The sequence below is a fragment of the Solanum pennellii genome, chromosome 9 (assembly GCF_001406875.1).
Source record: "Solanum pennellii chromosome 9, SPENNV200".
In the NCBI taxonomy this organism is placed as follows: domain Eukaryota; kingdom Viridiplantae; phylum Streptophyta; class Magnoliopsida; order Solanales; family Solanaceae; genus Solanum; species Solanum pennellii.
The window spans coordinates 75,269,728-75,284,302 of record NC_028645.1 but is presented as its reverse complement, the minus strand read 5'-3'; the positions used below and the strand labels follow the sequence as shown (position 1 = coordinate 75,284,302).

The 14,575-nt window shown below is 32.2% G+C and overlaps 1 protein-coding gene across 1 annotated transcript in view; it reads right to left on the bottom strand.

Annotated features, from left to right (window-relative positions):
- Positions 1-8,387, bottom strand: part of LOC107031012 (protein SPIRRIG) — a 21,984-nt gene extending 13,597 nt beyond the window's left edge. Inside the window, exons 1-10 of the mRNA XM_015232207.2 lie at positions 7,658-8,387; positions 5,588-5,657; positions 5,413-5,498; positions 5,017-5,152; positions 4,857-4,913; positions 3,656-3,829; positions 3,265-3,456; positions 3,079-3,144; positions 1,506-1,620; positions 142-1,301 (exon numbers count right to left, since the gene is read on the bottom strand). Of these exons, the coding sequence (XP_015087693.1) occupies positions 142-1,301; positions 1,506-1,620; positions 3,079-3,144; positions 3,265-3,456; positions 3,656-3,829; positions 4,857-4,913; positions 5,017-5,152; positions 5,413-5,498; positions 5,588-5,657; positions 7,658-7,815 (2,214 nt within the window). The 5' untranslated portion in view covers positions 7,816-8,387. The remainder of the gene's footprint in view (positions 1-141; positions 1,302-1,505; positions 1,621-3,078; positions 3,145-3,264; positions 3,457-3,655; positions 3,830-4,856; positions 4,914-5,016; positions 5,153-5,412; positions 5,499-5,587; positions 5,658-7,657) is intronic.
- Positions 8,388-14,575: the final 6,188 nt, after the last annotated feature.

The window sequence follows — 14,575 nt, the reverse complement described above, 5'->3', positions numbered from 1 at the left end:
GGGGGGGGGGGGGGACTTGATTGGTAAGAAAAGTAACTCAAGATTTTACATTAACATTTCATCAAATGTGAGGCACAAAAAGTAGCAGAGCACTTTTGGAGTATTCTTGGTGTATTACAAAATAAAAACTTCAGATTTTACCTGTGCCACATCTTCAATTATTAAGCATGACAACACCCTAAGGACACCTGGACGATGAATGTCAGATGCCAAGAGAGGGAGTATAATAGTCACCCCACTAGCTGATCGAAATGATGCTTGATTTACTTCTGCTTTCTTCAACAATGAGACCATACAGTCCCAGGCAACTCCTACTGTGCCTTCAACTTCAAAAAGACGGAATTTCCCTGATTCAGATTCCACTAGTTTGGGTGAAGAAAGTATAGCATCCTTATTGTCCAAGTGTTTCTTAAAGCTGCTTGAGCTTGAAACCGATTTCCTCTCAAAATGATTAGGGTCATCAGCATGCTGCTCTGAACCACAAAGAAACTTGTGTTGTTTCAGATCCTCCAGCAGAACCTCCAGTACACCAACTTCCCTTAGAACTTTTTTGTATTGTTGATCGAAGGATAAGAGCTTTACAAAGAAAGACAAAATTGTATGCTTCAAATCGGGTGTGATTGGTTGCTGCAACAAACAACAAAGAGAAAGCAACTCTTGCTCGGGTATGCAATTTACAACGGTCACTGCATATTCAAGTATCTTCAAAATTATCTCTTGCAAGGATGGTGGGAAACCATCCATGTTAAGGATCAACAGAGGCACGGTCCGTAACTGCTGACAAAGCTTGTAATTGTCAAGATGGCTTGAGAATATTTTGAACATTCTGTTGAGTACTTCACCCTGCAGCGTCCTGCTATCAGCCTTTAGAAAAATGTCTTGCAACATCTGAACAGCTTCCAGGTCTTTAACTTTGTCAATATCCTTATCCCAGACATCATCAACGACTCTGTCAGATGATGACGTACGACTTCTGCCATGCCCACTAGGCTTAACATGAGAAGCTTTTAAGCCAGATGCACCAGTAGGGCCAGTTTGAGCAAGACTAACAAGTACATCAAGTAACCTAGAGAGTGTAGGGGACACATCTTGTGATAAAGCATCCTCTCCTTTTTCCTCCAAATTGCTTTCACCCACATGATTAGCCAAATGCGGATAATCCGAAGTAACTCCTTGATCAGGAAGGAACTTAAAATGAGAATTCTGATCTCGACCCTTTGCGAGAATTAAAGCAAACTGAACCAAGAACTGATAACCATGAGCGTTGTGGATATCCTCCCTAAGCCTAATCCCACCAGCCTCTACAAGTCAAAGTTTTCTAGAATTAGCAACAAACAGAGACAAAAAAATAAGGCTATGAATGGATAAAGGACCCAGTGGATCATTTTCTGAAAGTACAGTCTGCAAAACTGCAGAACGATGGCCCAACAGTTCAAGAGAAAGTTTCAAGCCTTCAATAATCACATGAGGACATTGGCTACAAGAAGAAAACGCAAAAGAGTTACCTGGCCTATACGACAATTCAACACATTCAAGAAGCAAGTCCACAATGCTCATCGTATAGGCAGAATCTCCACAATCAGAGTTAAAATCCTTAACAGCCAAGAGAAGAACTTTTATCTGGGCCATCAAAGATGATGAGCATCAGCAAAGAAATGCAAAGAATATCAAATTTCTGAGTATAAATAGTGCAGTGCTAAATGGCATTAGCCCTGTAAACAATGAAACAGATAATGATGTATACACCAACTTCTCCACAATATTCCATCATTCATTTTACAAATGGTAAAATATATTCAGCAAGTCACCAATACAAATGAACTATGTCCAGACTCAAAAAGAATGAAAAGAGGCATATTGCTCATGTAAATTGTATATGAGTATTTCGAAAGATGAACAAGCTCAGAGTGACCCCTCAATGATTAAAATCAGAAAGAACAAAAGAAAAAGAGACTTCACACTGAATCATCGCATTACAACATCCAAGTTAATGCATCCAACTTACAATCAAGCCCTAGACATCAATGCTTCAATTGAAACCCGCATCAACCAAGTGTGCAATATGACAATACTAAATTGTGCATATTATGCTGACACAAACCCCACAGAAAGACTAAGCACCCAAAGCTCAGATCTCTTGACAAGCCCAAACAAGAGTATCTCAATGCGTTCTGAAGAAAATGCAGACAATACAAGGACTTCTGAATATTAACTCACTTGTCATCAGATATTAAGCCCTCAGTATAATGCTGGGATAGCTTTTCTTGAATCTCAAAAGCACTCAAGAAAGGACTTCAAAAGTAGTTTCTCAAGAAGCTATCACTACAAGCATTTTTTTCCTTCGAGAACACAAGTATAGGAAAGATCCCCAAATGTGATGGTTATATATGATGATTGAGACAAGCATTTAAGGGTTAAAAAATCCCACAAAGGACTTCTCAAAATGAAAAATTGTTGAACGGTACCCAAGCCTCCTTGAGGAGAGACTAGAATTTGTCCACACATAAGAGAGGAATAACCCTTCCGGAGAAACAGAACATACTCATTAATGTAAAGATCTAAAATGGTTGAACCAAATTCTTATCCAACATTTCGAGATAAAGCCTGCATTAACCATTCAACAGAGAACAAATACCAAATCTAAACAAAATAAAAGAGATATCCAATTAAACTTGTTAGTTTTCATATTCACAAACGATATTTTTAAAAACATACTGAGGTTCATTTTGGATGTCTTTCCATATTTCTTGTACGCCTCAAATATTTAATAAAACATCAATTAAACAGCATTTCATCAATTATGAAAGATCAATCCTAGAGTCTGGGAAAAAGTTTGTAAATGCTCATGAAATTTGTGCAGCGCCTTCAGAGATAGTATAGATCAATCTAATGATCTTATGCACGGAAAAATAGGATACATTATTAAGCCTTATCTAATAACATTATTCATAGATCCTCAAAGTAGAAAAAAAATGTCCACTTTTGTGAAGGACCAAAAGGTAACAAAAATAACTCTATCAGATTAGAGCAATCTATTTGAACACACTATTAGCCAGAGAACAAATTAGAAAGGCATACCAAATGATGCTTCCGAATATACTTGGCAGTGCTACCATTGTCATTACCCAGAAGAAGACCAAGAATCTGAAGAGTTAACAATATAGAACAGAAAGAGAATCAAGAACTGAAATTTCATCATATAATTGAAAAAGAATTACTCCACTGCTTCAGCACTGTGAATCCCTTTTACAGGATAAGCTTTACCTGCATAGCATGTCTGTGTAACTGAATGGTATGCAGTGGCACCATGCCTTCCTTATACTGAGAAAAAGCAACTAAAGAACCATTGGCAACCATTTGAAAAAGTAACATGAGGGAGTTGTCTTCTATCAAACTTTGTGCAGCAGAAGGATGTGCGGCCAATGCCTTCATAATATGCACCACACTTCCTTCAACCTGCATGGATGAGAACATCTGAACCTCTGAAAATTCATACAATTAAGCAAACAAAGTGACAATGTTGAAATTTTGCTTCAAGAAGTTCTGATTATCCTTAAAAATCACAACTCCTGACAAATTAATATAATGTTTGTTTTGAACTGCACAGACCAGAAATTAAAAGTTATGACGAAGAAAGAACATTCAAGGAAGGTACCTCAAGCCGACGGCTTGATTCCATGTTATCCTGATTTTCCTCTGTCGGTATCAATTCCTCATCATTACTAACTTTTTGCCTCAGATATCCCTCATTAGGACCAAGAAGAGAGTTGAGAATATGAATGAGACAGCACAAGATTCCAGAATCAAGGAGAGATTGTTTGTCGACAGGCTGTAGATAAAAATATATACATATCTGTTACAATTGGAAAAGTTTGATCTACATCACAGAACTAAGTTTCTTCTCTATCCTCTCATGAACCTTAAGCAGCAAGCCATCCCTAAGTTGCTCGAACTCGGATGTGTATCTAAAGGTCGGTTTCTCCATCACATAGGATTCGGGTACATACACAAGTGATGGAATATGACCAATAAATGTATTATTTTTTTATAATTATGGTGTCCGGCCTAGCTTTCACGCACCTCAACTAATTCCACGAGATACTACCACCTCCCACCATCAATAGGTAAAGGGTAGAACAGATGAAAAGAAACAACTATTGTTTTTTTGTTTCTGTTGGGATTTGAAATTCTCTCATGGTTCAAAACCCACGTCGTTGACCACTAGGCCACGCCCGCGAGTGTAGATTATTGTGTATTACGACATATAAAGTATATACCTCGATTAATTAAAGCTATTGAACTAAAACTAATAAAAATTATTTATAAACACCTTAAATTTTTTTATAAAATATCTCGTGTAATAGCAAAACATTATCATACTCATCTGGCAAAGGCAGGGATAAGGTCTGCCACTCTGCCTAGATCCAACCCTCCCTAGATCCCGTTTGTGAATGTTGTTGTTGACAAATCCAAAAATCAAAACACATACCCAATCAATCTATACTTCTCGGTCATATATGTAGTCAAACCACTCAAGGTAAGTTTACCAAATTGAGTGTGGATCTCACACCCACACCCATGTTGTGACGATATGGATGCGGAAGGATTTTGAAGAGTCCGAATAACACAATTCATATACGCCTAAATTAGACTGTGATACTGAGTAACAAATTTACTACCTTGATAAAAGTGTATCTATTTCTATATTTAAGATTGCCAATTTGATGAAGATATTGACATATGCCAGTGACATTTATAGAAACAAATTACCTGAGGTCTAAATACTATAAAAATTCATTAGCATGAACGAAGAGAGTAATCAAAATATTAAGAAGTCAGGCAGGTAGAGGACATACACCAGAGACGAGGACCTCTATTGCATACAACAGACTTGCACCAGGCCGGATACCATCCTGCTTAATAGAACCAAAATAAACACCCATAGATAAATAACACAAAGTATGAATGGGCTTTATGGAAACAAGAATTTCAGATATAAACAGAAAAGTAAGCAACCTTGGTAACTTCAGAGAAAAAATTTAACACTCTTTCAACTTCCAAAGATCTTATTTTGCTACTAAGTTTCAACTTTTCAATATCTGTTACAAAAGCTCTTCCAACAACAAAGGAAAATATGTGTGTCTCTACTAACCTGTAAAAAGGAACAAAGTACTGGTTAAGAACCATATGCTGACAACAGAATAAAGCACATAAAAATATTATCCGTGTCTCAATGCATTTGACGGGGTTAGACTGAATAATAACTTAACCATGGGTAGCTTTAATTTTCATTTATTTTTTTCAGTGTGGGAGAGAAAGAGGTGTTGACAGCAGTATAGATTCAGGTGCATGGAGTATAAAATGGAAGTCAAAACCAAATTGCACGAACAGCTATAACTACAATTTCCATACATAGTAATCAACTGTGCTACATTTGCCTGTTGCTTCACTAATCTACAGAAAACATCAACGGTCAAATTTAAGGCCTTTTCCTTCTCCTGAAACAAAGAAAAGAAATGACCATTAATAACTTCGACGAATAAAGCAAGCTTACTTTGATTCATAAATATATATATATATATATAACCTTTTCCGAGCTTGAGGAGCGGAATTCTTCCCAATATCTCTTAAAATCCAACTCCAGTTCATGTTTGTCACTGTTTTAAATAACAGAATAAAAAAACATAATGCAGAGTTAGATCTAAAACTCCGTAAACATTATTCAAGAAGAGCTTATGTCATATGAAAATTCACTATAAGTTAACCTGAAAAATCATAGTACAACAGGTTAAACCCATGAGCTGAAGTCATTGGTGTAACAGTATAGCGACAAGATGGTTACGGCAAAGATCATTTCACCTCTAAGGAGATAAGAGCAATATAGGAGTATAGGACTAACGTGCTTTGTCATTTGCAAAACTATTTGGGATAGAAATTATACCAGTTTTCACTCACTAGTGCAACTAGGAACAGGCAACACTCAACAAAGGTCCAATTGATTACTTCTATACAAAATACTATTCAAGGACAGACATGAGTGCGGAACCATTCAACTACAAAACCCTTGAAACTTAGCAAATGTTCTCCGAAAATAACCCATAATCATACCCATACTTCAATCCATAACATCAATAATTTAATTTTACAGATCCACTAGGTTCCTACTATCATTTGATTCAGCATCACCTACATAAAGATAGAAATCCAGTGACACATACAGATTCAAGTTGTAAGGACAATACCTCTCAATTTTCCATTAGTCTTTACATCAAGCTCTGGAATCTTAACACATAGGTTCCCTATTGGTTAATTAAGACTTATATCCATTAGTTCGCAAGCAACAGTGACAAAATCTTCTTGGGAGATCTTTGGTATTCCAGTTAACAGAGGTAAAAGCCAACAGCACAAGTAATTCCATGTCAACTAATCAACCATACATTGTTTCCTTACTTGAGAAGAAAAAAAGCATACACCAATATGATCTTAATTTCCACTCTTCGGCAAGCAGTTTTCTAATATTTTATGACACTCTTGCAAATTTAAATGATTTATAAAGAAACGAGAAGATATGGACCATTAAATTATTGACTCCTCATCGGTCTTTCTTTTTTAAAAATGAAGTAGATTCATTTTAAGGCATCAAGAAGATACAAGCTTTACAAGGATAGATCAGCTCACAAAAAAAGGATTTGTAGCCTCTTTCTAAACTATAGAGATAACAAAATCCATGAAGAGTTCAATAGTCATTGAGCTTCTTTATCAGTAACCACAGAAAATTTCCACGATTTGGATTTTTTTTTTTTTTGTGTGTGTGTGGGGGGGGGAGGAGGAGGTAATCATTGAACAAAACAGCACAAATTGCATGCACTTGATGTAGTTAATTTGATAGGAGAAAAAAAAATGTAGTCTGTTCTCATTTATCACTCATCAATAAATTCAAGTGAAAACTCATTCATCGAATTGCAGCAGGACAAAGTGCACAAGATAAGCAAAATGTGACCCACAAACTTTTTGGTTTTTTATGACAAGGAAAACTCGTAGCCGCTACCCTTTGGGTGTGCGCAGGATCAAACCTCCGCTCCTATGCAATAGCTCGCAAATCACACAAGAGAGGTAACCCGCACTATGCAAGCTCAATGCGACGAGCTCGGTCCAGAAGGAAAACCTTGCTTTCACTAACAATGGGTTTCAAACTTGAGACCTCAAGTCCCAAGCCCAAACCACTGGGCCACCCCGAAGGGTTACACATGATCCACACACTAGACAAACTGCAGCTTCATTTCGCACTCGGAACCCTTTGCACGACGAACCGAAACAGGCTTACTATTTAACAAAAACTAAACCTCAATCCAAACTAGTTGGGCTGGGCTTTAAAGATAAAGCAGTTACCATACTCAGTATAAATGAAATTCTATGGGAAATAATTCTGATCATTGACAGGCTAAAATTAACAAGTTCATTTCAACAAAGTGCATTTGAAATTTAGCATCAAAGGTTACTGAAAAATAACTCCTCCAGTTCAGCACATGTATTGCACGGCTAATCAGAACTAGGCAAAAATATTAAGAGCAAACAGGAATGATATAACGAATTGCAGCAGGAATTCAAATACAAAACTAAAAAAAAAATTCAATATAGAGGAGTATTAATGTCAAACCTTGAAGGGGAGTAGGTGAAGTCTTGTATGGGAAAAGAAGCATTGCTATCACGAAAAGGTGAGGAAGCAGAAGATGAAGGAGATGATGCAGCAGAAGGAGACTGAGCAGCGAGACCGACTTTTTCTTTGAAGTCTTTAAGCAATGTTGCCCATTTCATCGTTTTCCAGACGGATTTCTTAAACCTGCAATAACTCTATCATCAGACGCTATCAACGGCAGATTAAATAGCTCCCACAGATCCGGTCCGGAACCTTGTAGATAGATCTCCTTAGCTCAATCGATAATTTTCACGAATCGCACATACAAAATGTGATCGGTATAATGAACAATCAATTGATTGAACTAAAATTAAGAGATTCAAAGCAGCAAGATCTATTTAATTCACAAAATGATTGTTTTAGTTTATAAATTTGTAATTATAGTGATCTAGCTTGTTCTTCCTTCTTCTTCTTCTTGCTGCTGCTTTGAATATGCATGTATGTATATTTTCTGGAAATGAAAACAGTATGAATATTTTTTTTTTGCCCTAGAATAAAGGGAGAAAACGAAGACGAAGAAGGAAAGAAGAAAAATGGCAAAGAGTTTTCTCTCTCTTCCTCTCTCTCTCTCTCCTCTCTCTCGGCGTGCTTGATTTCGGACGGCCTCTCCGCGCCTTGTTTCTCGCTCTAAAATCTGCTCCTCCTCTCTTTTACTTTCTCTCTCTATCAATTTACACTAATCGCTCCCTAATATTTCTCCCCTATCTAAAGTCTATAATAATAAACCCTCTACCATAAATCTCTTTTCTTTTCTATTTCTTTTTTTTTTAATTGCCACGTCAGCAGTGGGATCCACAACTACCAGTTATCCACGTGGCTTCATGCGATGATTAACCCCAACGTGACGGCCTCTAAATCTCACCTTGCATTTTAAATTTTGAATATATTATAAAAAGCATATACTATACTATTATCTTCTTTTTTTATGTCAAAGGTATTGGGGTACGAGTATTAAGACATCACCCATAAATTATTATTATTATTATTTCTTTTACGTTCAAATTTGAAAATTATGTATTTCTTACGCGTTCAAATTCAAATTTAAAAATTTTGCTTAATACATACATAGTGGTACATAAAGAAAACGTGAATAAAGTATTCAAATTAACGGCCTACAAGAATTTTCATGTTTTATTTGTGAAATTGAGTCTTAAGTTTAACTCATACTCCAAAAGATAGCTTAAAGAAAGGAACATTGTTCAAGTCTTATATGAAATCTAAATGTCATTAACTATCGATGTGAGACTTTTGTTATTCTTTAACACCACACTTCACGTCAATACTTAGCATGTGATGCGTGGACAATTTTGATTTGGGGTCTCAACATCGGATGTAATGCCCCTGCTATGATATCAGGTGAAATTAAGTCTTAGACCTAAACTCACACTTCAAAAGCTAACTTAAAGGGAGGAGGATTGTTCAAGCCTTATGAAGAGTTCATCCATCTCAAATTTCGATTCTTATAATATCAACATAACTAATAATATGAACTGTACATTATTTAAATGTCACTTACTCGTATATGTGATGAGTGACCACATAATTTGTATTTATTGTTGTTTTTTCATACGATCCATATTTATGAGTTAATTCGCATTGCATAAAGGAAAAACACTTCTATCCAAAAATTACATATTCAAAACTTAAACAATTAAATATTTTTTATTGTTGTTGATAACAATATAATTCATATTTGTCTCATCACCAAATATTTCTGATTAAAAAAAATATTATAAAAGCATAGTAGTACTGACTATTCTTTTTACGTCAAAATCTGATTTCTTGTCTTTTGTTTCTTTTCCTCTTTTGGCATATGGTTGTGAGTTTTGCTTTTTATTGGTCTTCATTGATGATGCTTCAAGCAGAAGGAATTAGGATAGATTATGTATAGTTTCTTGTGTTTCAATTTGTATGAATTAATTTATTTAATTTAATGTGATATTGAATTTATAAATGTAAATTTGAAGAAAAGAAATATTAATTTTTGACTTTCTTTTCTGCCCATCTACTTGTACCTATAATTAACTACACTACTTATAAAATCGCCTAATTATTCTCGTAAAATTAATAATAGTACCAATAATAGATTTCAAGCGGATAATCAGCGATTATCAATATATTCATTATCTTTGGGAATCGTAAAACCTACTTTAGTAAATTATTTAATTCAAAACTAATTTCCTTCGAAAGGCATTTTGTAAGTGATTTTTTTTGTAATTATATGGTCCAGTAATTGCATTATATGATTATTTCAAAAATTAATTTATTTTTTCATGACATAATTAAAATTTTACAAATATAGTATTTTCTTATGAGGAAATAGAAAATAAATAGTACTTACTAAATATTTTTGTCTAATTAGCTATCGAGAACAAAAACATTAAATTTTTATTACAGTACATATTAAAGGGAAAGAAATATATCCTATTGATTAAACATGACAAGATTTTATATAGCAATTATAGATTGCCTCTGTGATTTGAATTGTTTGGATATAATATAGAAACTTTGGTGTTCATGCACCTTCATGATATGCAAAACTTGCATGTTAATGAAATTTAATGTGAAATAATACTGACTTATTTCAATTTTACACATTGACTAAATTTGAAAATTAAATTCAAATACTTAAAAGTAAAATATTTCGAATAAAGTAATTTAAATTTAAACATAAGATTACTGGTTTATGAGTATGTATATGTAGATGTGATGCTCGTGGTGATATAATACGTAATATGAATTTCAGGACATAATGCATTAATAATTCCGATTCAAATTATTTAGACAAAAATTATATATCATTTAATATAATACGAATTGTTGATTCAAAATGTAGATTCAAATTATTTAGATAAAAATTATATACCATTTAATATAATGCGAATTGTTGATTCAAAATGTAATATACCTCTAAAGAGAAAGAACCCAAAATTCAGTAAATGTGTAGGAATTTTTAAAAAGGAAAAAAATAATCATGTCTATTATATTATACGCAGAAATTTTATTAAGAAAGTGTATATTTCTAAAAAAAGAAAAAGTTAATAATTTAACTACCACAAAATCAGCGCGTCATTAAGTTACTTCTATAAAATAGTATCATTTTATTAAATATATAGCTTTACACATAGTATTAATATATTATATATATATATAATAATTTTTTTCTGACGAAGGGGTATCGCTCAGGGGCGGAGTCACCTTGGTAGAAGGAGATTCATCTGAACCGCTAATTATATGATTTATACATAATTAAACTAATATTTTATATATATATAGTAGATGTCGAACCCCCTTTGATTATTTCATATGTTTATTTATACGAATTCTGAATTTTTTTATTAAAAATCCTGATTTCGCCCATTAATATAGGTTGAAACTAAAATTTAACATAGAAGGAATTAAAGTGCCACTAGTTTTAATTTTACTTTTATCCCAGTGGACAGTGATAGATATTAAGCACTATAGCCACTGGGAACAAGAACGAGACTATATGTCTATTTCAAATTTGTCATTACCAATTTTTTAATAGAAAAAATATTAGCTCTTTTCAAAATTTCAAAAAAGCCAAACCGTCATATTGGAGAAGTCAAAATCAAATCCGACGTCGTATAGCTTGACATGTTCAATTAATTAGTGGAGATTGACCTGAAAATTGAGATCTAATACAAGTCGTCCTTTTTCTTAAAAAATAATAATCATGATATTAGATCAATTTATTTGTATCTCGATTACTATCAACCTCATTCTTATTTAGTTATTATTATTTTAGATTTTACGTCCCTTAAAAAATTATATAATCTTATCATTTTATCTTTATTTTATATTTTCTTAAACACAAATTTTTATTATTTAATTTTAATTAATTAATTTGATCAATAAATATTAGTTAATTAATAATTTTTATGTTAATTAAATGTGACTTTCAAAGATAATAACCCTCAAGGAAAAAGTAGGAAAAATAATAACATTTATGCATTGATTTTCTGAAATAACAAATATTAAAAACCATTTATTTTTAATAAAGACGACATATAAATAGAAACAAAGAAGTACCTCTCACCTCTCACGATCACATGTATCAAGTAATTCTATACATCAAAAAATTTAACAAACAAGAAAAAATTAAATAGCCAATATTTTCTTACTAAGAACTGAAAATCTGTAATTCGATCCTTTGTGAATTATTAGGTCACACTTTTGAATTATTTTTTTTTTCAAACTAATGTATCTAGGTTTTCCACAAAATGAAATTATACACTTGTATTTGTAAATCAATCTAATCGAAGTGGATTAGGTCAATTAATTAAACATCACTACATGTTGATGTAGTTTTTTGTTTTTCTTTATGTTGAAGTGATGACAATGTTTGGTGAATGGCTTGAATGTTTCAACTACAAGACCAAGTGTAATTTGGTGTGAACAAATAATATGTTCACACAATTAATTCACCACCATTGTGTTGCTAAAAAGCAAATTAAGTCTTTAAATGCCCTACGTCGTTATCCTAATAATCTAATTAATACTATCTTCAATAGTATAATTTGCATTCTTCTTCATTTTTACTTTTTCTTTTATTGATAACTTGTAACCTAAAACATTTGTGTTGGCTCTAATGACGAATTTAGGATTTGTAGCACATGTGTGCCAAAAAATTTGTATTGGATGGAAGTTAATTTCTAGAACTTTACCTTAACAATTCATCATTTTACCAAATGCACCATATTTTTTTTTTAAAAGTATTAGGGTGTCAAAAGATAATAATATTATATTAAAAAAAAATTTGATATACTTTTCATTTTTTGCAATTTAGATTTGATATACTTTTATTATGAAAATGACTTATATATACATGTACTATTACATAAATGTCTCACATATACCATTTTTTTTAAAGAAGATGAAAAAATGACTTAAAATTAATTTTATTTTCATAGGATTATATGTGAGTCACTTTCGTAATGATAGAATACATGTTAATCATTTTTGTAATTATATAAGTATATATGTGTATCACTTTTATAATGAAAATATATCAGCTCTAAATAACTAAATATATAATATCTAATTTTAGTGAGAAATTATGAATGGACGTAGCCCATATTTTAGCATTAAATTCGCCCATGATTAGCTCTTATAACTCCGTTACATTAATTGACTATGACAATTAAAATAGGCACTTAAAAAAGTCAAATTCACCCAACTTACTATTCTAAAACTATAAGAATATATAAAATTTATTTATATCTTATTTTGTGCTAATGTAACATCTTTCTCGCATTGTGTTGGTGTATATATATCATAAATATAATAAATAATAGTAGAAAATGAAATAATATAAAAAAAATAAAAATATATCCAGTCTGAGGCATAAATATTTCACTCTATTTAAGGAAATCTAAATCAACTAGCGGCATAATTTCTATATTGGTACAATAGTATCACTCTTGATTTGTCTCCTCCAAGATATAGTAACCCATCAACGACGTACAACTCAAACAACTTTGAGTTTAGTTGAAGAGTTTAAAACTACACGTAAGAACACCTTCCTTCAACATATAAATATTCTCTTATATACTGTGAATATAGTTGAAGACTTGAAATATTTTTTTTTCTCAATTTTCTCTTTCACTACATTAACTTCATTACAAACTTCTCATTTTTTTCTTACATTGTTTCTCTTGTATATTTCTTATTGTTTTCACAAACCATCACTATTTATAGGTACTGAATTCTCCCTTACAATGAATAGAAAGATCATGAATAGTAAATTGGATAAATGAATAACTTATAGGTTACAAGACTAAAGAAATAGAATAATGGGTGAAATGAGGAATTGATGATTACATAAGTTACTAACAACTAATGACCATATTCTTATACAATTGATGAGAGTAATGAGGAACAAATGTAATATCCATCAATGGACATAACATGATACATGACGTGACATATGACATATTTTAATTAATATTAAAGTCACACTTACAACCCCCGCTCATATTAATATTAAGATAAGAGAGTACTTCATAATTTAGTTAAAGGCGAATTATTATGGATAATAAGGTGCGTTCTGCATTGAAACTCCACTTAGTAAAACAATCACATTTACTTTAGAGTGAATAATGATCTCATACTTGAACTATGACTGTTAATGGAAAATAAATATCATTACTCACACATAATAATCAAGGGGTTGACATAAGTTTTAATAACCAACACATTACGACCTTGTACTAACCCAATTTTATGAGTGTTTTTTAAAACAAGTTCATTCTCATATAAAGCGACCTACTTTCACACTCAGCTATGTAGGTGAAATCTATCGGGTGCTACTATAATTTGATACCTCTTCCGTACTAGATACATGAAAAAAGCTCAATGATTCAATTTCCACAAATCATTATAGGCTAAATGCACTAACATCTCAGGGAATGAATAAAATAAATATATAATGCATTTTTATATTAAGTCATCATATGTTTCGTTCTTCCCATTGAACCTGGTTGTAATATCCCTAGTTCCTATGTTGGATTTCCTCATATATGACTCGAAAATTTATGAGCTTGAATTTCATCCCCTCGATAAGTTTCAAACCCTTTTATCTTGCTACAACCTTAGTTTATGAATCTGCAAAATTGTCACAAATTCTAAACACAATTAATATTGATGGTATGCTAGTGATCAATATGATCTCATCATACTGTATTTTTTTCTTTTAATAATGATTTTGTACTCTATTATTAATATTGGTACCATCTTAATTCTCAATTAATCAAAATTAGAAAAAATAATTTCTCAAAATAAAGTATTTGATATAGTGAAACCAATTTACTTTTTTACTATTTGAAGCTATATATATATATATATATATATATATAT